The sequence below is a fragment of the Aureobasidium melanogenum genome, assembly GCF_000721775.1.
Source record: "Aureobasidium melanogenum CBS 110374 unplaced genomic scaffold scaffold_1, whole genome shotgun sequence".
NCBI classification, from domain to species: domain Eukaryota; kingdom Fungi; phylum Ascomycota; class Dothideomycetes; order Dothideales; family Saccotheciaceae; genus Aureobasidium; species Aureobasidium melanogenum.
Genome location: NW_024470053.1, coordinates 2,410,958 through 2,429,740, shown reverse-complemented (window position 1 = coordinate 2,429,740; position 18,783 = coordinate 2,410,958). Strand labels below are relative to the sequence as shown.

The following is an 18,783-nucleotide window of genomic DNA, read 5'->3' as shown; positions in this document are numbered from 1 at the left end:
GAACATTATGCATTTGCGTATAATACAATCTCATGCCTCCGAGAGGGTGCTAGTCGTACAAAAAAGCGGTTCCGATATGTGCAAACTCCAGTGTTTTGATCAAGCCATCTAGTTCTTTTTCTCGACCTCCGACTTGACTGCGTTCTCGGCCTGAGCCTCCTTGTGCTTGCCCCAGGTCCAGACGTCCCAGATCTGGTCCATGATGATGTCGCTAAGACCCTTACCCTCAGCAAGAGCCTTCTGGTCTTCCTGTGCTCTGCGTTCTCTCCAGCCCTCGGGTTTCTCGTTTCCGTAGTAGACTTGTTCAAGAATATTTTGCTTGTTCTGCTGAGCAGCGTCAACGCCAGAGTTGTCGCCAGCAGCTCTTGCCTCGCGTTGCAGCTTCATTTGGCGTTGGAACTCGCGAGCCTTGTCGGTAGGTAGTGATGTGTCGCCCTTTGGTCGCATCTCCTCGGCCTTCGAGCCACCAATGACTTTCCAGATGCTTTGACCTTGTGATTCGCGATATAGGTAGTTTGCTGAGAAACCAGTCATTCCGACCAGAGAGATTGTGTAGAAGTCTAGTTTGCGTGGTGGCAGGGCGGCGATAGCTGGGCAGACGATGAGACATGCGATGGCAGCGCGATGCAGAGTGACCTTGTAGCGTTCGGTCTCGTCGACGGTCGGCTGTCGCGTGGGCTCCTGAGGGTGTGACATGATGTGTCTCGTTTGTCGTGGATCGTATGCTTCGTGAAAGACGTGATGGTGTGTTGGGCAATCTAGAGAACAGTGGTCATAGAAATTTGGAGAGAGCCAGAAATTCCATGGTCACCTCGGCCCTCGATGACGCGCTCCAACCACTCACAGTCGCACCGCATCCAAGTCCACCTACAGCAACAACTCCAGACCGCCTATTTCTCTCATCTATTTCCCTTCTATCCCCACTCTGTCATAAACCTTATGGGCTTTTCATGATCAGGTGGAAAGAGTAAAATGCCAACGAAGAGTTTACTGCTCGTGTTCATCCACGGCTTCAAGGGAGGGGACCACACATTTGATGGTAAACAACCTCCTGCTTCTAGTCGTGAATCGTTACTCAATAAACACGGTAGGCTTTCCGGATCACTTCAGAACCCTTGTGCAGAATGCTCTGCCAAAGATCAATGTTCTGTCTATCGTCTATCCTAAGTTCGAAACTCAGGGCGATCTAAACGAATGTGTGGCCAAGTTTCACGGATGGTTACTTAACAAGTGCATCGACCTGGAAGTCGCGAATGGCACCCCGTCACCAACTATCGATCCGTCAGTGAGGGTTGTTCTTGTCGGTCATTCGATGGGCGGTATCGTAGCTGCAGAGACTCTGCTAAGCATTGCTCGTGATCCACCTGTACCCTCGAGTCGCACATTCTCATCCACAGGCACTCAAGATGACTCCGAGATTGGCAATAAGACCACAACGAGTTCGACATCTCAGAACAACACCACAGTCAACCTCGAAGTGCCGGAGTCGCAGCCTAGATCCTCATCAGCGCCTCCTCAGGAGAAGCCTTCAGTACCATCTCAGGACACCGATCCAGCTAAAGCTCCAGAATTCTTGTTCCCTTATATCCAGGCTGTGCTTGCCTTTGACACCCCCTATCTAGGTATACATCCTGGTGTTGTAGCGCATGGTGCAGAAGAGCATTACAATACAGCTTCTGCCGCTCTGAACGCCTACAACCAAGCATCTCAGTTCTTTGGTCTCGGAAAGTCCTCCACACCAGCGCCTCCCACAAAAGTTCCTGCAGGCGCTCTTCCACCGCCAGAGGCTGGTGGATGGGGAAAATGGGGCAAGTACGCCATGTTTGCAGGTGGCGCCGCAGCATTAGCAGCAGCTGGTGGTGCCGCATGGCAGAATCGCGAAAGCATCTCCAAAGGCTGGGCCTGGGCAGGAGGACATCTTGAATTCGTCGGCTGTCTCGCCCGTGGTGCTGACCTGACCAAACGTGTCGAAAGCGTCGCCGCCCTCAGTTCTTCTCACAAAATTGGGTTCGCCGACTTTTACACCTGCCTCGACACAAACAAGCAAGGAAAGACCTACTACTCGGAGCAACTACTGGGTGAAGAGAGAACCTTTTGCGTAGTGCCAAAAGAGGCAAAGGAACAACGAGGTGAATCACCGCTTAAAAAGCGCAAGACTAGCAGTGCTGTGGACAAGAAGCTGAAAAGTAAAGGCACCTGGGTCAAATGCATCAACGAGAAAGCGAGTAACGAAATTGCCGCTCACGTTGCCATGTTCACGCCCAAAGACAACCCCGATTACTACGCCATGGCCGATAGAGCAAAGGTTGTTTTGGTAAAAGCGGTGGATATGGAGTGGTATGAGAGCTCTTCTGCAACTCCTGAAGCGACCCCCGAACCCGAGAAGCAGAGTCAGTCAGGCGCTGAATCTGCGCAGGCCTGATGATTCCAAGCGACGACTGTTCTTGATTCAGATATATAGATACCCTCGATGCATGAAAGAACAAGATTCAGCCCGTGATCAGGAGTCGTATCCTCAACTCTAAACAAACTCAAGCTGATGAGTGGGATGACATGACGCGTTGTGACCGGAACTGTGGGAACTCGAAGCCCCTCGATTTCGTTGTCGCAACGGCAACATTTCTTCCTTCTCCTTTGATGAGAAGACAACAACCTGCTCACTCGACCTACATAATGCTATTATAGACACCGATTGAATACCCAACAAAATCACATCCAGCATGCCCGTAGCTCCAGGACCTAGCCGGCGATTCGTGCTCCTGCTCATCGGCGTCTCGGCCTTCCTCGCATTCACATTCGTCTTCTCTTTCCGCTCGCATGAAATCGGCGTCAGACATCCATCATCTGGAGGAAGAGCTGGCAATCCGGTCGAAGTCGTTAACGCAAAACTCGAGAAGCTCAACCGACTCGACCTGCAAGACTCGACTCTGACTGGACATGTGATCGCCCCCAAACTCGGCAACGAAACAGCCAAGTAAGTCGCAATGGCTAGGTCGATACCAAGATAGTCAATCGCTGACATGCCTTTACAGGGCCGAACTTGGTCGTGCAGCATGGAAGCTCTTCCATACGACATTCGCCCGCTTCCCGGACAAGCCCACAGCTGAAGAAAGCGCAGCATTAAACGCATACATCCACCTGTTCCAACGGTTATACCCCTGGTACGGCCTCGTCAATCCATCACACGGCTCGAGCTAACATACAAACTACAGCGGCGAATGTGCCGGTCACTTCCGAACGATCCTCGACAAGTTCCCTCCACAAGTCACATCGCGATCAGCAGCCGCAGCTTGGGGTTGCCATGTCCACAACGAGGTCAACAAGTCCTTGAAGAAAGAGCTATTCGATTGTTCCAACATTGGTGACTTCTACGACTGCGGATGCGCGGATGGAGAAGCACCAGAAGGAGGCGACAAGAAGGAGATCACACAAGCGAGGAAGAAGTTCGACCCTCCGGAAGACGTTCCTCTGAAGCTTGAACAGGATGGGTGAGTCGAGACAATTTCCACGAACTATAGCCTTATGCTGACAGTACGCTTTTTAGATGGGGTCGAGGAGGATAGTTTAGGGACACTTCAACTTCTGCAATATTCGACTAGACATTTACGAACAATATCTATTAATTCATGGCCACTATTGGTAGGCTCAAACTCATTCAAGTTCATCCTCCCTTTTCTTGCCCTTTGTCGATACCCCATATTACGCAAGGGCGAGAAGCCGATGGCCGAACGAGCCGCATCGCGCTAGCCTCCGCATACCAAAATAAATAGCAACCGACTTTTTGCTCAAAAATTCCTAGATGCCCATCATCTCGTCTCACCATTACTCGCCGCCTTTACTGTCCGATTCCTTGTAACCGCTTCCAATTTCTCGAACCCGTCGTTTATAGAGTCTGCATTATCGCGCAGAAGCCGCCACCACTTTGCGACACAGCATAATTTCACCAACCGCGCGTTAATCCGACATGGTTTCTTTCTCGTGTGAGGTATGCGCTGAAGAAGTTGAAATATATGCACTGGATCCGATACTAATCCACCGCTCAGGGATGTGGTGACATCCTTACCAAGAAGAAGCTCGATCCTCATGCCAACCAGTGTTGGGGCGCATCTTTTACTTGCATCGATTGCATGGTTCACTTCGAAGGCACCTCCTACCGTGCGCATACCAGCTGTATGTCTGAGGCTCAGAAATACCAAGGTCACCTCTACCGTGGCGAGAAGAAGGGCAAGGGTCAAAATCAGAACCAGAAGAAGCAAGAGCAGGCACTCGTCCAGACCAAGGCACCAGAACCCACCACTACCGACATCGCCAACACCAATGCCCCACCGAAGGCTCCCTCGCCTCCTCCTTCTGGTGCCGACCTGCCTCCTGGCGTGAATGTTTTCGACTACATGGACACTCCTGCCAAGATCGAGGCCGCACCTATTGTCACTCCAGCCTCAAAGCGCGACCGTGAAGACAAGAGCAAGAGCGACAAGAAGCGCAAGAGAGATGATCAGGATATGCCAGATGCCACTCCCGCACTGCACACTGGCCTCACAGGCGGCCTCAACAGAATGCTGTCTGGTCCCGACTTTGGCGAAGACGGTGCTGCCGCCAGCCCTCTCAGCCCCAAGAAGCGTAGCAAGAAGGAGAAGTCAGAGAAGGAATCATCAAAGAAGTCTTCGTCAAGCAAGAGCTCGTCCAAGAAGTCAACATCCTCAGACGCGCGCGAAGACAAGCAGCTCGTCAGCAAACGTTCTCCGGCAGAGCTGTTCTTGAGCTTCGTGGACAAGGGTCCTGAAAGTGAGAGCGGCTTGAGCATCAACAAAGCACTTAAGCGCTATCACCGTGAGCGTCAAGCTCAGGGCAAGAAGGACGACGGCGACAAGGATCTTTGGAAGGATCTTCGCATCAGAAAGAACGAGAGAGGAGAGTTTGTTCTTTTCATTTGATTGGATTATGGATTTTTGAGCGACATGTATTATACCAATATTCGTTTATCAAGGTTCGGAGGCTGGCAGCCAGTGACAGAATTCACGGTCGACAAGCGGGGCGACTGCCCAATCTTCCTTCGACATCCAGCGCATCTTCAAGTCTTCCAAATCATGGGCGAACGCCATCACAAGTACCTTCTACCATGTGCTGTTCTTGGCTGCGAGCGCAAGCTTTCTTTGGAGCTATCATGCAATCTGAGACGGCCGTCACAGCGTATGATTGACCTGGGCGCTTAGCTACTCGTCGACCCAATGAGGGCTCGCGGCGCATACAGATTTCCAAGCCCGCGCGTTACAAGAGCCTTCGATTGGCAACTTCTGATCGCTACCTTAACGTAACCGGGACTAGACAGGGCGGCAGCAGACATTCCAGAAATAAACATACTCGAGGCGATTCGTGCGGTGACCCTTGCGGCTTACGCGCCGCGCTCGTTCCTTTGTATTGTTTCGTCCAGTCTTCTTGCGTTCCAGGTAAGCATACAAAGTCGGCTTATATACTCTCTTTTCTTTCTGCCTTCTTGTGCTTTCATAGTCGTATTCATCCGTCCGGCCAAGAATTCATATCTACGGTGTCATCGTTTCTTAGTCAAGTCACTCGCTTCATTCGTTTCTTTCCTTGACTTTGCAATATGGCGGCTCGGAGTACCTCTGCTCCCTCGGTCATCGAAACCAAGTCCGATGACAACAAAAGACCCAGAAGACCGACTCTGCAGACGCCTCTTTCGGCCTCATATCCTTCGGAAGTCAAAAGCCCTTTTCCAGGTACACCAAGCTTCATCAAGAGGGAAGAGAACATTAAGACACCTGTCACTCCTCCAGTGGCCTATTTGGACTTCTTGAAGTCAATGCCAACCGGCCTGGCGAGCCCACTTACCACAGGAACCAGCTCCAAGTTCCATTTTCAGGACAAAGTCTCTAGCGAAGCCATCGAGGAAGCAGACGAGAAGTGTCCAGATGCTACGCCAGAGATCGTTCAGCCAACACTCTCCCGCACCAACTCTACCAGCTCTGAAGCGTCTACGACATCTGTGATGTCGAGCTCGACAGAGTCGGTGCATTCAGTGACCAGCACAATCTCAGAGACCAAACGCAAGACAAGGCCACAGTCACCTCGGGTCATCATACCTCCTTCTCCATTTGCAAAGCCTCGGTCTGCAAAGCTTCCTAGAGGTGTCCAGGTACCTCCTTCTCCCATGTCACCGGCCAATCTTCGCTCGCCGATGAGTGCTCGTACCCACTACGAACCTCACAGTGCATCTGGTCTAGGCAGCACACCATGGAGTGCTACATATTCACCCACGGAAGCTGAGAGCAGCACGACCAGCAAGATGAGTGTCCGTCAAGTGGTGACAAGGACAGTCACGTATTCACGAACACCACTCGATCCAGCACCGAAGGGCAAGAGGAGAAAGATTGAGGAATGATTTCGATGGGCTTGGATTACCAACACGCAAGACTATCGAATACTGTTGCTGGACACGACTCGCCTAAACACCTAGTATAGCGGCACCTATTCAGACCCTACATACTCTTGTTGCTCAGAAACGAGCAATGACGAAGACGAACGCAGGATCGTTCCAACTGACGAACATGATGGCCGCATGAAAAAAGCAACAAGCATACAGCGGGTCTGGGATTTGACTCCTGGAGAGAGGCTTGTTTGGGATGATGACGGCGTGTGGGCGTCGAGGTGTTGGGTGATGTGGTGTCATGCATGGAGAGTGTAGGAGAGACTCGATGTGGGACGGATTTTTGAAATAACGGCCATTATCTTCAAACGAGTTTTAGTACAATTGCAGACTAATATTCTTCCTCTCATGAATCTTGGTCAGTGATGCCTGAGGCAGCAGTGCAGCGAACTCGGAGGGTGCTGTGCCGATGCATGTGAAGTCTGGGGGACAGACCGGACAGCCTCGGCTGATTGATTGCTTGACAGGTTGGCCGCAAGCCGAAGCCGTTCATGGTCCCTGGCCGATCGCACTTGCCATCTTGTTCTTGTTGTTCCCCATAGAGTGACTGCCACTCTTTTTAATCATTCTTGTTATGTCTCTGCCGTCTTCGAAAGGCTCCAAGGGTGCGACCCAGGCCGAAGTAGTACTGCAGCCGCAGCTGAAGAGCTGTCTGGTCAATTTACCATCTTCGCTGGTCTCTGTACTGGTCAATGCCAACACAGTAACTATCCTCTGTCGCATAACTGAGAAGTCAGACTGACGCGTGTAGGTAGCTCAAAATGTAGTTGTCGAGCTCAGCTTTCGTCAGCCAGCACCACCCTCCGATAAACCAAATCCATCCACATCGCAACCACGCTCAATATACCTAGGATGGACGGGCATGCAAAGCCAGACCAGATTGGCTCCCATTGTGTCAAGGAATGGAATTCAAGGGACAAGAGGAAGCACTGCTAGGCAAGAACAAGATGTCGCTACAGTCGAGCTCGATTCCACTCTGGCAAGAGTCTTGGGCATAGCCAATGGCTTGAAGGTTTCGGTCAACCTCCACATTGATCCGCCTCAAGCGCATACCGTCAATATCGAGCCACTCACACCAACCGACTGGGACATCATTGAGTTGCACGCCCGCTTCCTCGAGACCAACTTCCTGTCGCAAGTTCGTGCTCTCCCGAATCCTGCCTTTTCCGGTGTTCAGTCCCAGCGCCATCCCTTGACCTTGCACCTTACACCTACCTCTACCGCGAATATCCTTGTCACATCTCTGAGTCCTGCTCCGCCATCGACTCAAGCTTTCGTTAAAATCTCGCCCGAAGCCGAAGTTATCGTTGCGCCAAAGACTCGCCAGCCTCGAAGCTCCGATCGCTCCAGTCGAAGTGTCGCAAGCACAAGCAGAAAGAGCGTGGGAGGAAGAAGCAATGCTAGTACCGTACGACACCCAGCTACGCGCGAGGAGCTTCCTACACGTCCACCACTCTTCTTAAGAGCTGTCGATCGTGCCATAGCTGCTGAATATTTCGACGACGAGGATCCTGGCGATGCCGACAAGGGTTTGCGAATCTGGCTAGACAGTGATCATTTGCTGTCCAAGAGTCTCAAGGGTCTGACTTGGGTTTCGGTATCGATTGTTCGACCTGCGAGCTTGGAAGAGCCTGTCAACCCACAGAAACAGGCCATGGACTCTGAGAAAGCAGCTTCCAAAGTTGTGGCACGCCTGTGCGCCTGGAATTATGCACCGGACAGCCAACATGCTGCTTTGTCTTCGTCGCTCTGTGCGGCCATGGGTTCTTCAGGACTAGTTGGGGGCATAGTCAGAATCGAAGGTGCACCTCCACAACTACCCAAAACCGCTTCAGCCATGAAGAAAGAGTCAAAAGAGAAAGAGTCGGTGGTTAAGACCCTTCGAGTCTTTCCCTTTGGCACTGCTCAGTCAAATATTCTCAAGTTCGGTGGTGAATCGGCTGCTGAGAAAGAGGCTGCCGTGCGGAAGTTGAAGGCTATCTTTGGTGACGGTCAAGATGGATCTGGTCTCCTCGAAGGTCCTCTGACGGATGGAATGCTTCTGCCAGCAGAGACTGATAAGAGTAAGGATCATGCTTGGCCAGGTGGTATACTGCGATTCGATCCTCCGCCGGGTAGCACAGAAGAGCATCCTGCAAAGAAGCCTGCAGATTGGCTTATGGGTGCTGAGCGAAAACTGACCATCGAGGTCCAGCCTGAAATTGCAAAACCCTCAGACTTGACACGAGGAACACCCGGTCATGAAATACCAGAGTCACCACCAGAAATGGTCGGCATTGATACTCTGACGGCCGAGCTTGAAAGTCATCTTTCGCACTCGTCGTCTATACTGCTTACAGGAGGATTGGGTTCAGGAAAGACGTCCCTTGCACATCTTCTTGCTAATAAACTTCGCAGAGAGCATCTGTACAACATCACTTACTTTTCCTGCCGGACACTGGTCACAGATGAGACACGTGTGTCTACTATCAGGGAGACATTACAAAGAGTCTTTGGTGCTGGAGCGTGGGGCGCTAGACTCGGTGGTCGCGCTTTGGTCATATTGGACGACATCGACAAGCTATGCCCCGTAGAGACAGAACTTCAAGTTGGCAACGACAATGGCCGCAGCAGACAGGTCAGTGAGCTCTTGTGCTCTATCGCAAGACAACACTGTTCTCGAGAGACTGGTGTTGTGTTACTGGCCACTGCTCAAGCTAAAGAGTCTGTCAACAATGTTGTCATTGGAGGACATGTTGTTCGAGATATCCTGACACTAAAGGCACCAAACAAGGATGGTAGACGCAAAGTTCTCGAGCTTCTAGTACGACAAAAAGACGTCCAGAAACCAAAACATTCAAGATCACATAGCGACGGCGCTGCTTGGATGGGTGGCTCAGAAGCAGGCGATCAAGCAAATGGTGCAGAAGGTTTCGAGGTTGATCCGTCGATCGATTTCCTGGATGTCGCTGGACAAACGGATGGCTACATGCCTGGAGATCTTACGTCGCTTGTCTCGAGAGCACAAAATGAGGCTCTCATCCGAAGCGTCTCAGAAGATGCAGAAAATCCGCAAGTCTCGCTGACCCGAGAGGACTTCACAGCCGCGCTCAAAGGTTTTACCCCTGCCTCTCTTCGCGGCGTCACTCTACAAACATCTACCACTACTTGGTCATCGATCGGTGGCCTGCAAGAGACCCGACAGACTCTTCTGGAGACCCTGCAATATCCAACAACATACGCACCTATCTTCGCACAATGTCCTCTACGCCTTCGATCCGGTCTGCTGCTGTATGGGTATCCGGGATGCGGAAAGACCTTGCTGGCATCCGCAGTAGCTGGAGAGTGCGGCCTCAACTTCATTTCAGTCAAAGGACCAGAGATTCTCAATAAATACATTGGTGCTTCTGAAAAGAGTGTCCGCGACCTGTTTGATAGAGCAGAAGCCGCGCGCCCTTGCGTACTCTTCTTCGATGAGTTTGACAGTATAGCGCCGAAGAGAGGACACGACAGCACGGGTGTCACCGACCGTGTTGTCAATCAGCTTCTTACGCAGATGGATGGTGCCGAGGGGCTTTCGGGAGTCTACGTCCTCGCTGCCACTAGTCGACCCGATCTCATCGATCCTGCTCTTCTTCGTCCCGGTCGTTTGGACAAGAGTTTGCTTTGTGACATGCCCAACATGGACGACCGCATCGACATCCTCCGCGCCGTAACCGGAAACCTCAAAATCGAGCCCAGCATCCTCGACGCCTCCAATGAGAATCAAAGTATACTCGAGATAGCCAGACAGACACAAGGATACTCAGGTGCAGATTTGCAAGCAGTCATGTACAATGCGCATCTAGAAGCCATCCACGACGTTCTGGGTCCCACTGAAGAACTTGGCAACGGAGGAAATGATAAATCATCTTCACGCTCAAAGTCAAAATACAAGGACTTCACCTACTTCCGCTACGGCGATGAAAGTCTAGGAAAAGACGCCTCCGCAAAGCCAACATCGCAATCTCTGGCCGAAAGAGCCACCATCGCCGCAAAACTCGCTGCTTTGGAAACTGCGCGTAAGCGCTCTAAAGTCGCCAATGCTGTTCCTGCAGACACAAGCATCAATGGCGTCAAAGAAGAGACGGCAGAAACACAAGAGCCGGTAATTTCGTGGAGACATGTGCTTAAGAGTCTGGAACAGACCAGACCTTCCATCTCCAAGGCTGATCAGAGGAGGTTGAGCATGATATACAGAGAATTTGTAGTGGGCAGGAATGGCGAGATGGCTGATGGTGAGGCTGGCACCGAGATTGGAGGGCGGTCGACATTGATGTAAAGTCATACTCTATATGTAAGATCGAAGTGTTATGTAAATATCAACACGATTCAAATCTAGCCAACAGGATCCAGTCTGACGATAGACCTTGAGCAAGCATCTCTGTTACGATCATAGTGGCTTTAAATATTCTTCCTGACCTCTAGTCTCAAACTACCAGCGTTCGTTGACCTCTCTGACCATCACTGCTTCTCAACAATCTCCCTCTCCTCAATCTTCATCCACATATCCGTGAAATAGCTCAACCCACCCTTATACACATACTTTCCCGGCATCTCTTTATTCTCCACCTCCAATCTAAACGTCCTCAAGAACTGCAATGGCGCCTTGTACAACTCCATATTCGCAATCTCTTTACCCAAACATCCTCTCGCACCATATCCAAACCCAAGACTGTATTTATTGAACAGCTTTGTCTTTTCGTCGTCTTCGAGCCAGCGTGAAGGACGGAAAACATCGGCATCGGGACCGTAGATTGCAGGGTCGCGATGGACGATGTAGGGATTACAAGACACTTCCATGCCTTCTGGGATGTGGGAGTCGAAAAGGTTCATTCCGCCTTTGCTCACCATGCGCGGGAAGATGTTTGGTGCTGAGGGAGTTAGGCGCATTGATTCTTTGATACAGGCGATGTAGAAGGGACAGTGTTCGACGACTTCGGAGTATTGGGGCATTGTGGAGAGGTGTCCAGCTGCTGTTGCGGCGTCGAGTTCGGCCATTAGAGTTTTGTAGACGGAAGGGTGAGTTAGGATGTCCCGCATCAAGGCTTGGAAGGCTGTGCCGGTGGTGTCTGCGCCTGCGAGAAGCACGAGGAGGATTTCGGCTCTGATGTATTCGGGATCCAAGGGTTCGCCTTTTTCGTCGCGGGCGTCAATGAAGCTTTGTTTTGATGTTAGCTCTTTTGTCCATGGTGTTGAAGTATGCAGGACTCACGTCTGTAATAGATCAATCCTGCCATTTGTATTGCCAGCCTCGATATCCTTTCTCCTCTGCTCAATCAACTTATCACGAAAGCGCATAAGCGTTCCAATACCAGTCTCTTGCTCCGGTCTAGCAACAAGATACTTGTCTCCAAAAGCCGTACGCTTGATCCAACCAGTAAAAGGATATAAACGAGCCATGAGTCCAAAAGGAACAAGACCTTCATGCAGGCCTTTGATCAAACCAGCTACATCCGAGCCAGATTTTATAAAGCCGAAGGGAGCACCAAAACCTACTTCGGAGATGACATCGTATGCCATGTAGACAGCCCAAGGGGCAAGATCCAGCCTTTCACCAGTGTTTGCGAAGCGAGTTCGGAGTTCGTTGATCCAGTCGTTGATGCGTAGATCGATCAATGGTTCCATTTTTTTGATGTTCGAGAAGCTGTGATCGCGTTAGACTGATAGTCATTTTCAAGAGCTGACTTGGACATACCTGTAAGATCCAGCAGCAACTTTTCTGAAACGAGCATGCATCTTCGAGTCCTGCATGTTGAACAAAGACTCTACATTTCCAAAACTTCCGGTGATGTAGTGTTTCGACTTGTCTGCATAACGATGGTAGATCTCAGGTAACTTGGTGGCATCGCTGACCAGCAGGAGAGTAGGAGTGACTCTGATAATGGGACCTTGATAATGTCAGCAATTGATTGGATGTGCAGTTATGAGTTGTTCAGTACCATATTTCTTGTGGAGCTCGAGGCAAACGAGGTGCTCGTCTTCTTTCAGATTGTGGTATCTACCTTGTAGTCAGCTTCCGTGAATTCGACATTCTAAATAAAATCCTTGGAAGGTGATGGTACTGACGCAATCCATAATCTTGTTACGCTTGCCCAGAACGGGCCAGGAAATTTGGACAGAGGGTGAAACCATCTGTAATGAACAATCTGATATACCACGCGAGCGAAGAAGTATCCCACGAGGACAAGAATCAAGTTGCCAAAGGTAAGCAAGGAAAGAGTAGCAGAGCTACCACTCTTCAACGCAGAATCCATGGCGCAGGACACAAGCGACAGAAACTGGAGAAGGAGCGAGAGACCCCAAGGGTCCTTCTTAAGTAATTCACTCGGCAGCGAATGGATGCAGACATATTAGAGACCCTCATGCCCCCAGCCCCAGCACTCAATGGTTTATGAAACCAAGTCGAGACTGCGGGAATCAAGCAGACCCAACGACCCTCCATCTTATGGGTCGTACCCAGAGGGGAGTTTCCAAGCAACCGCCTCGCTAATATAGCCTTCCCAGAAAGCGATATAGCAAAGGCTGAGGCAGGTGCCTGGATGGTAAACAAGGGTCCACAGCTCAAGCACGGGAACATTAGTGGCTCTGTCGGAGGTACGAAGGAGTGGCGTGTGTCGTGTAGCCCCGCCCATGCTGCCAATTCATATATAAATGAAGATGAAAGGCTGATATTGGTCGCCATGAACCAATAAAGTTAATCGTTGATATGTTGTCTGACTCTGACAACCAGCGGTTCCAAAGAGGAACCTGGCCAGGGTAGGTTCGGCTGAGCTTAACGAACACACTGACCATGAGGAGTCAAAACTCGGTCCAACCTGCCGAGCAAGATACCATGTGAAACACTGCGGGAGTGGCAGAGTGGTTCATTTACTTTTCGGATGGCGGGTGGAAAATATAGGCCCGTTCCGTCGAAACACTGTTTTCTTGACTCCAGCTTGATACATGACTTGCTTTGACTTTTCGCTGCACAGCATCTGTAGCACACGACGATAATCAGCTGAAGCAAATAAGAGGTCCTGATTCAAGCGGTGAAGGCTTACCAGCTAGCTGACGGCGTCAAAGGAAGCCGCTACCCGTAAATTAGTCCGCATAAATATCAATGCTTAATATAGTGGGGCCGACTCGCGACAGCCATGACGATCAGTTGTCGAAGGATTCGAGCATGAACATGCATGAACATCGAAAACTTTTCTGTTGTGAACATCGAGATCAACAGTCCGCTGGAGTGGAGTGTACTGCTCCAGGTTGATGGTATGCCCGATATTGTTGTCCTCCACAATTCTACAGCAGGATGCAATATAGCCACTTCCAAGGAAGAGTATGATTATGGATCCGGGTCCGTACACCTATATGCTTGATTATGTCCTCTGATATATGTCTGTAACATTCTACCACGCTCAAGAGAGCTCTCTCTGATCCTTGTGAGAGCCAAGAGAACTTCTCTCTTCGAAAACGATCCTAGATTCTCCTTCGACGTGGACGTGTCTCGTGACGCCAATTCTGTTCGGTGGATGCAGTGCCACCTCCTCACTTTCCACGCTGTCTCTGTCCTGATTGATGGTTGTCTCGAATCGACCTTTCGACATACCCAGATCTCGGTCGATGGTGTCGAGGGGCAAGTTGTTGCTTCCAGCAGTACCACCCATCCTGCGGAAACCACTGCTTCCTGCTTTGACGTGTACAGATCGGGAGTGGTATCGGCCGGTATCATAGGAGCCACCGAGCAACTTAGGTGCGTACTTCTTGGCTATGGCCTTGAATGCGGGCATCGATGCGGTCAGGATTCCGACGTTGGTCTCGATCACACTCCAGTACATGGGTCCTGAGATGGTCCAAGTCTGGTCTGCTGAGAAGAGCATACCCGGAATATATGTGATTCGGATGATAGACGAAACACAGGTGCTAGGCATGTTAGTGTCTACGCCGATAGGAACCTGTGGCGTGACTTACAAAAGACCTAGCCCGAGCATAACAGCCAAGCCGACTTTCTGTCTTTTGGAAATTTGCAGCTTGCGAACCAAGTGGAAAGGTAAGATATAGGTTGACAAATCCGTTACGATCGTCAATGCCGCGTTTGTCAAGTAAAAAGCTGTGATGTTGACACATTTGGCAGTCTTCGAAAGCTCTGTTGTGTATGCGGCGGCGATGGGCGTGCATTGAAAGATGCATGTGAAGACGTTGGCAAGAGCCTGGCAGATGACGATTGCTAGCAGAATCTGCGCGAGACGGTTAAGCTGAACATCTCCCAGTCGAAGGTAAAATGCGAGAATGGAAGCCTTCAGAAAGCCCAGGCAAGAGTTGTAGAAAATTGACGACAGCCAAACATCCTAGAAGACATGTGATTAGCATACACTGCATGCCATCATCGTAGTTTTGTATACGTACATGTGCGTAGCTGTTCATGTTAGCGGCACCTTTCTTCATGACTTCATCTCTGTGTGACCCCAGACCATGGTGAACCGCAAGTACTGTAACAATGATGAAAGCCCACGACAGAAGAGCCGCAATACATATCAAGACTGAAGTTTTGTTAGCTGGAAACGAAAGACTTGAGAGACGAACTCACCATCATCCATGCCCATCTTTCCGAGTATGATCACTCGAGCGAAGAGACGCAAAGCCATGACAATGACGCTGAGAACGCCGAATATGATCGATATTACCACGATTGTATGGCCCTGTGAGTCGGACATGTTGGCGGCAGCTTTTTCTTACTGGCACAATGCCTGTAAGTTGAGATGAAAAAGAGATACCGAGAGAGCCAGGGCGCAGTACTCGATTATGGCAGAGAAAAGGCCCAGATTGGCAGTGGGTTCTGTTGCAGTTTAGAGCATACAGATAAGGCGAGACACGGACTCAGGCCTTTACCTGATATCTGGATCAGGACTGTGACAGTGCGATGGCCATGAAATATGGATTACAGATGCAGGTACAAGAGATCTTGACCAGATATACCCCGACCATAGCACGCCTGTTAGTCTGCACATCAAGACGAACTAGGTAGCATTCCGAGGGGTTGAAAGTTTGGTCGAGTCCAATGCGCTATGGCCGTTCTTTGAACGATGATAACCGGGCGAAATATAGACGGAAATGGTGGCCGAGCATGAGTGTGACTTGAAGATCATGTACCCACAAGACAAAAAAAAGCGTGCTGAAGCCTGTTCTTGACCAGAGGCACAGTAAAGCCGAGTATCAATCTGGTAAGAAGAATATGCAGGGCTAAGAAGACTAGTCCCAGTGCCCAGCAGCTCACTCGAACAGACTAGCCCCTCTACCATTGTGTCGGGTCGTAGGATGAGCATCCAAGATGTTGGGCTCCCAGGATGATCGAAGTTTGATTATGAGTTCCGCATGGCCGAAAAGAACGGCTCGAAAGAGCTGTTCTGAGCTCGTACTAATCTTGCGGATGCCAACATTGGATGCTCTGGATAACGGTCAATGATCCGGCAGTGAGGAAGATGAAGCAGTGAAGGTGGTTGGGGAGATGACGCGAATGTGTCAAGCAGTCGTCTTGGACCCCTGTTGCGAACGAATGGCCCATGCATCTCCCACCTTCACATGCCAGACCCCAACCTCGTCCTTGGAATCGACAACTGCCTTCGAACAATCACATTCAAGCTACTTTACCAAGCTCCAGAACGATGAGGTATGATGGACCTTGAGAAATTAGTGCTGTCAGACACTGGTCCTTGGGTTCAGCCTCAAAATGATATGAAAACTTGAAGGATCACTCTTGCATACTGTAGTCACGCGATCGGAGCGAACCTCCCTACAACACGCACGGCCAAGAGGGAAACAAGCTGCTGCGTCCGTGACTCCGTATATGCAAGTCCTGTTTCCACTAGCAAGATTGAATTTACCGACGGATAAAGAAGACCCTTCTCAGTCCAAGGGAGGTGCGCCAATGGGCTCGAAGCCGTGCACGTCGTCTGTTGCGTAATGAAACAGACAGGCGCGGTTGGCGAGCTTGTTGTAGGAGTCTTCATTAATCAATCGCATATTCATACTTCATCCGACTCTATTATATTGCATGCATCCGAAATGGAAGATCATGTATGGCTTTAGTGAGAATTTACTCCAAGCAGCGGCAGTCGAAATGATGATATACAGCGCATCCGAAGTGGAAGATCAGTGGAGGCAAGACATGGGGGCAAGCACTCAATTTGAGTGCAAGAAAATGGATGGAACCACTCAAGGATATAGAGTGTTTGGACGTACCCATGTTGATTGGCCACAACGAGGATTCGTGTAAGGTGGGAAGCCACAGACGACCTGGGTAACGGCTGGTCCAGGGAGTTGGCTGCTACGATTGAGGTGGCTACCGAGAAAGAGTGCTGTGGTGTTGCTTCAAAGTCGAAGTGCTGTACGACTGAGATGTAAGGTTGGATAATATAACATGTCATTTCCTGCTAGCCCAAAAAAACAAAGAACTATAGCTAAAAGTACAACCCACCGGATATGCGACGAAAGTGGAGAAGATAGAAACAGAGGCTTTTGGTGACCTTTTTGTACAGATATCCCCTTCGGGCATATTCCAGGGTGGCCTCGACAATCGCGTCAGTCTTCGATAGCCTGATCGAAGCGGCGACCTAAGTCGAGGCTGTTGCCAATTGGCATGGCATAAAGCCATGATGGCGATGTTTTGTCACGTTTACTCAATGATGCGAGTGATGAGACCAGTGGCGACAGTGCGGCCACCCTCACGGATGTTGAAGCGCTGTCCCTGCTCAACGGCAAGAGGCTTGTGGAGGGTGCAGACCATCTCGACGTTGTCACCGGGCATGACCATCTTGGAGTCGGCGTCCTCGGTTCCTTCGGGCCAGTCAATAGCAGCAGCCTCGTCTGTTGGACGTGTTAGATCTACGATTAAGCAACGATTCAGAATCAAGACTTACCAGCAGTACGGATGAAGATTTGGGGACGGTAGTTGCCGTGGAAGCCAGTGTGACGACCACCTTCCTCCTTGGTCAGGACGTACATGGAGACGAGGAACTTCTTGTGGGAGGTAACAGTGCCAGGCTTGACAACGACCATACCACGGGTGACTTCCTCACGCTTGATACCACGGAGCAGAAGACCGGAGTTGTCACCAGCGCGGGACTCCTCGCAAGACTTCTTGAAGGTCTCAATGTCGGTAACCTTGGTCTTGATGGGGACCTTGTTCTTGCCGACAAGCTCGATTTCGGTATCCTTCTTGAGGAGACCACGCTCAACACGACCAGAAACGACGGTACCACGGCCAGGGATGGAGAAGACATCCTCAACGGACATGAGGAAGGGCTTCTCGAGGTCTCTCTGGGGAGTGGGGATCCACTCATCAACAGCGTTCATCAAGTTGTCGATCTGGGTGGCACCAATCTCGGGCTGACGGTTCTCAAGGGCGCACAGAGCAGAACCCATGATGATGGGGGTCTCGTCACCCTCGAAACCGTAGCTGCTGAGAAGCTCACGCATCTCCATCTCGACGAGCTCAAGCATCTCCTTGTCCTCAATGGCGTCGACCTTGTTGACGAAGACGACAATCTTCTGGATACCGACCTGACGGGCGAGGAGCAAGTGCTCTCTGGTCTGGGGCATCTGACCGTCGGAGGCAGCGACAACGATGATGGCACCATCCATGGAAGCAGCACCAGTAATCATGTTCTTGATGTAATCGGCGTGACCAGGGCAGTCGACGTGGGCATAGTGGCGGTTGTCGGTCTGGTACTCGATGTGAGCAGTGGAGATGGTGATACCACGCTTGCGCTCCTCGGGGGCCTTGTCGATGGAGGCGTAGTCGAGGAAGTTGGCGTAGCCCTTCTCGGCCTGGCGCTTGGTGATGGCGGCAGTGAGGGTGGTCTTGCCGTGATCGACGTGACCAATGGTACCTGAGATGTGTCAGTCAGAGCATGAGAGCAGAGCTGGGTCGTGGCGACGGACCAATGTTGACGTGAGGCTTGTTGCGCTCGAAAGCAGTGGCATAGTTTCTCATGTAGGCACCTCCGCGAGAGCCCCATGCGGCCTGGACGGGGTTGGTGGCGCCATTGCTACGGAGAGCAGCGCGGCTGGTACGCAGGAAGGCACTGGCAAACGAAGACATGATGCTGTTCAGCGAGTGGATGGACAAACGCAAGACGACGGACCAAGTGCGGCGAATCGTGCCTGCCCATATCCAGGAAGCTCAACTTTTTCTGTTTGCTCTGTTTGCTCAGAATTTGTGGCCGGCCCTCACTTTTGTACTTTCCTCGAATCGCAGGTCGGCCATTGCAAAGCACGCCGGTTCAGCTAGAGCTCTTTCCCTTTCGCATTAATACCTTTCTGTCGCGTTCCCTCCCTTT

The 18,783-nt window shown here is 50.9% G+C and overlaps 9 protein-coding genes across 9 annotated transcripts; 5 read left to right on the top strand and 4 right to left on the bottom strand.

Moving 5' to 3' along the window:
- Positions 1-108: 108 nt before the first annotated feature.
- M437DRAFT_62271 (uncharacterized protein) lies at positions 109-696 on the bottom strand (the record flags this gene model as incomplete). Its single annotated transcript, XM_041024044.1, has 1 exon — positions 109-696. One exon carries the CDS (start codon positions 694-696, stop codon positions 109-111), a length of 588 nt encoding a protein of 195 aa, XP_040884929.1.
- A 276-nt stretch (positions 697-972) lies between these two features.
- Positions 973-2,422, top strand: M437DRAFT_35864 (uncharacterized protein; the record flags this gene model as incomplete). The annotated part of the gene is made up of 4 exons (XM_041019336.1): positions 973-1,039; positions 1,092-1,376; positions 1,533-2,129; positions 2,193-2,422. The coding sequence occupies 4 exons, from the start codon at positions 973-975 to the stop codon at positions 2,420-2,422; spliced, it is 1,179 nt and encodes a 392-aa protein (XP_040884928.1).
- Positions 2,423-2,942: 520 nt separating this feature from the next.
- On the top strand, positions 2,943-3,423 carry M437DRAFT_14167 (uncharacterized protein; the record flags this gene model as incomplete). The annotated part of the gene is made up of 3 exons (XM_041018748.1): positions 2,943-2,974; positions 3,033-3,161; positions 3,213-3,423. Coding segments are annotated over 3 exons (372 nt in total), but the record flags the coding sequence as incomplete, so codon positions are not given.
- A 541-nt stretch (positions 3,424-3,964) lies between these two features.
- On the top strand, positions 3,965-4,934 carry M437DRAFT_38256 (uncharacterized protein; the record flags this gene model as incomplete). The annotated part of the gene is made up of 2 exons (XM_041019801.1): positions 3,965-3,985; positions 4,044-4,934. The coding sequence occupies 2 exons, from the start codon at positions 3,965-3,967 to the stop codon at positions 4,932-4,934; spliced, it is 912 nt and encodes a 303-aa protein (XP_040884926.1).
- Positions 4,935-5,605: 671 nt separating this feature from the next.
- Positions 5,606-6,400, top strand: M437DRAFT_71680 (uncharacterized protein; the record flags this gene model as incomplete). The annotated part of the gene is made up of 1 exon (XM_041025717.1): positions 5,606-6,400. The coding sequence occupies one exon, from the start codon at positions 5,606-5,608 to the stop codon at positions 6,398-6,400; it is 795 nt and encodes a 264-aa protein (XP_040884925.1).
- An 802-nt stretch (positions 6,401-7,202) lies between these two features.
- Positions 7,203-10,745, top strand: M437DRAFT_35852 (AAA-domain-containing protein; the record flags this gene model as incomplete). The annotated part of the gene is made up of 1 exon (XM_041019335.1): positions 7,203-10,745. A coding segment is annotated over one exon (3,543 nt), but the record flags the coding sequence as incomplete, so codon positions are not given.
- A 182-nt stretch (positions 10,746-10,927) lies between these two features.
- M437DRAFT_37598 (flavonoid 3',5'-hydroxylase) lies at positions 10,928-12,720 on the bottom strand (the record flags this gene model as incomplete). Its single annotated transcript, XM_041019660.1, has 5 exons — positions 10,928-11,624; positions 11,679-12,110; positions 12,162-12,354; positions 12,406-12,464; positions 12,533-12,720. 5 exons carry the CDS (start codon positions 12,718-12,720, stop codon positions 10,928-10,930), a joined length of 1,569 nt encoding a protein of 522 aa, XP_040884923.1.
- A 1,143-nt stretch (positions 12,721-13,863) lies between these two features.
- On the bottom strand, positions 13,864-15,159 carry M437DRAFT_71677 (uncharacterized protein; the record flags this gene model as incomplete). Its single annotated transcript, XM_041025716.1, has 4 exons — positions 13,864-14,368; positions 14,417-14,793; positions 14,852-14,985; positions 15,033-15,159. The coding sequence occupies 4 exons, from the start codon at positions 15,157-15,159 to the stop codon at positions 13,864-13,866; spliced, it is 1,143 nt and encodes a 380-aa protein (XP_040884922.1).
- Positions 15,160-17,117: 1,958 nt separating this feature from the next.
- M437DRAFT_38270 (translation elongation factor Tu) lies at positions 17,118-18,545 on the bottom strand (the record flags this gene model as incomplete). The annotated part of the gene is made up of 3 exons (XM_041019805.1): positions 17,118-17,308; positions 17,362-18,333; positions 18,386-18,545. The coding sequence occupies 3 exons, from the start codon at positions 18,543-18,545 to the stop codon at positions 17,118-17,120; spliced, it is 1,323 nt and encodes a 440-aa protein (XP_040884921.1).
- Positions 18,546-18,783: the final 238 nt, after the last annotated feature.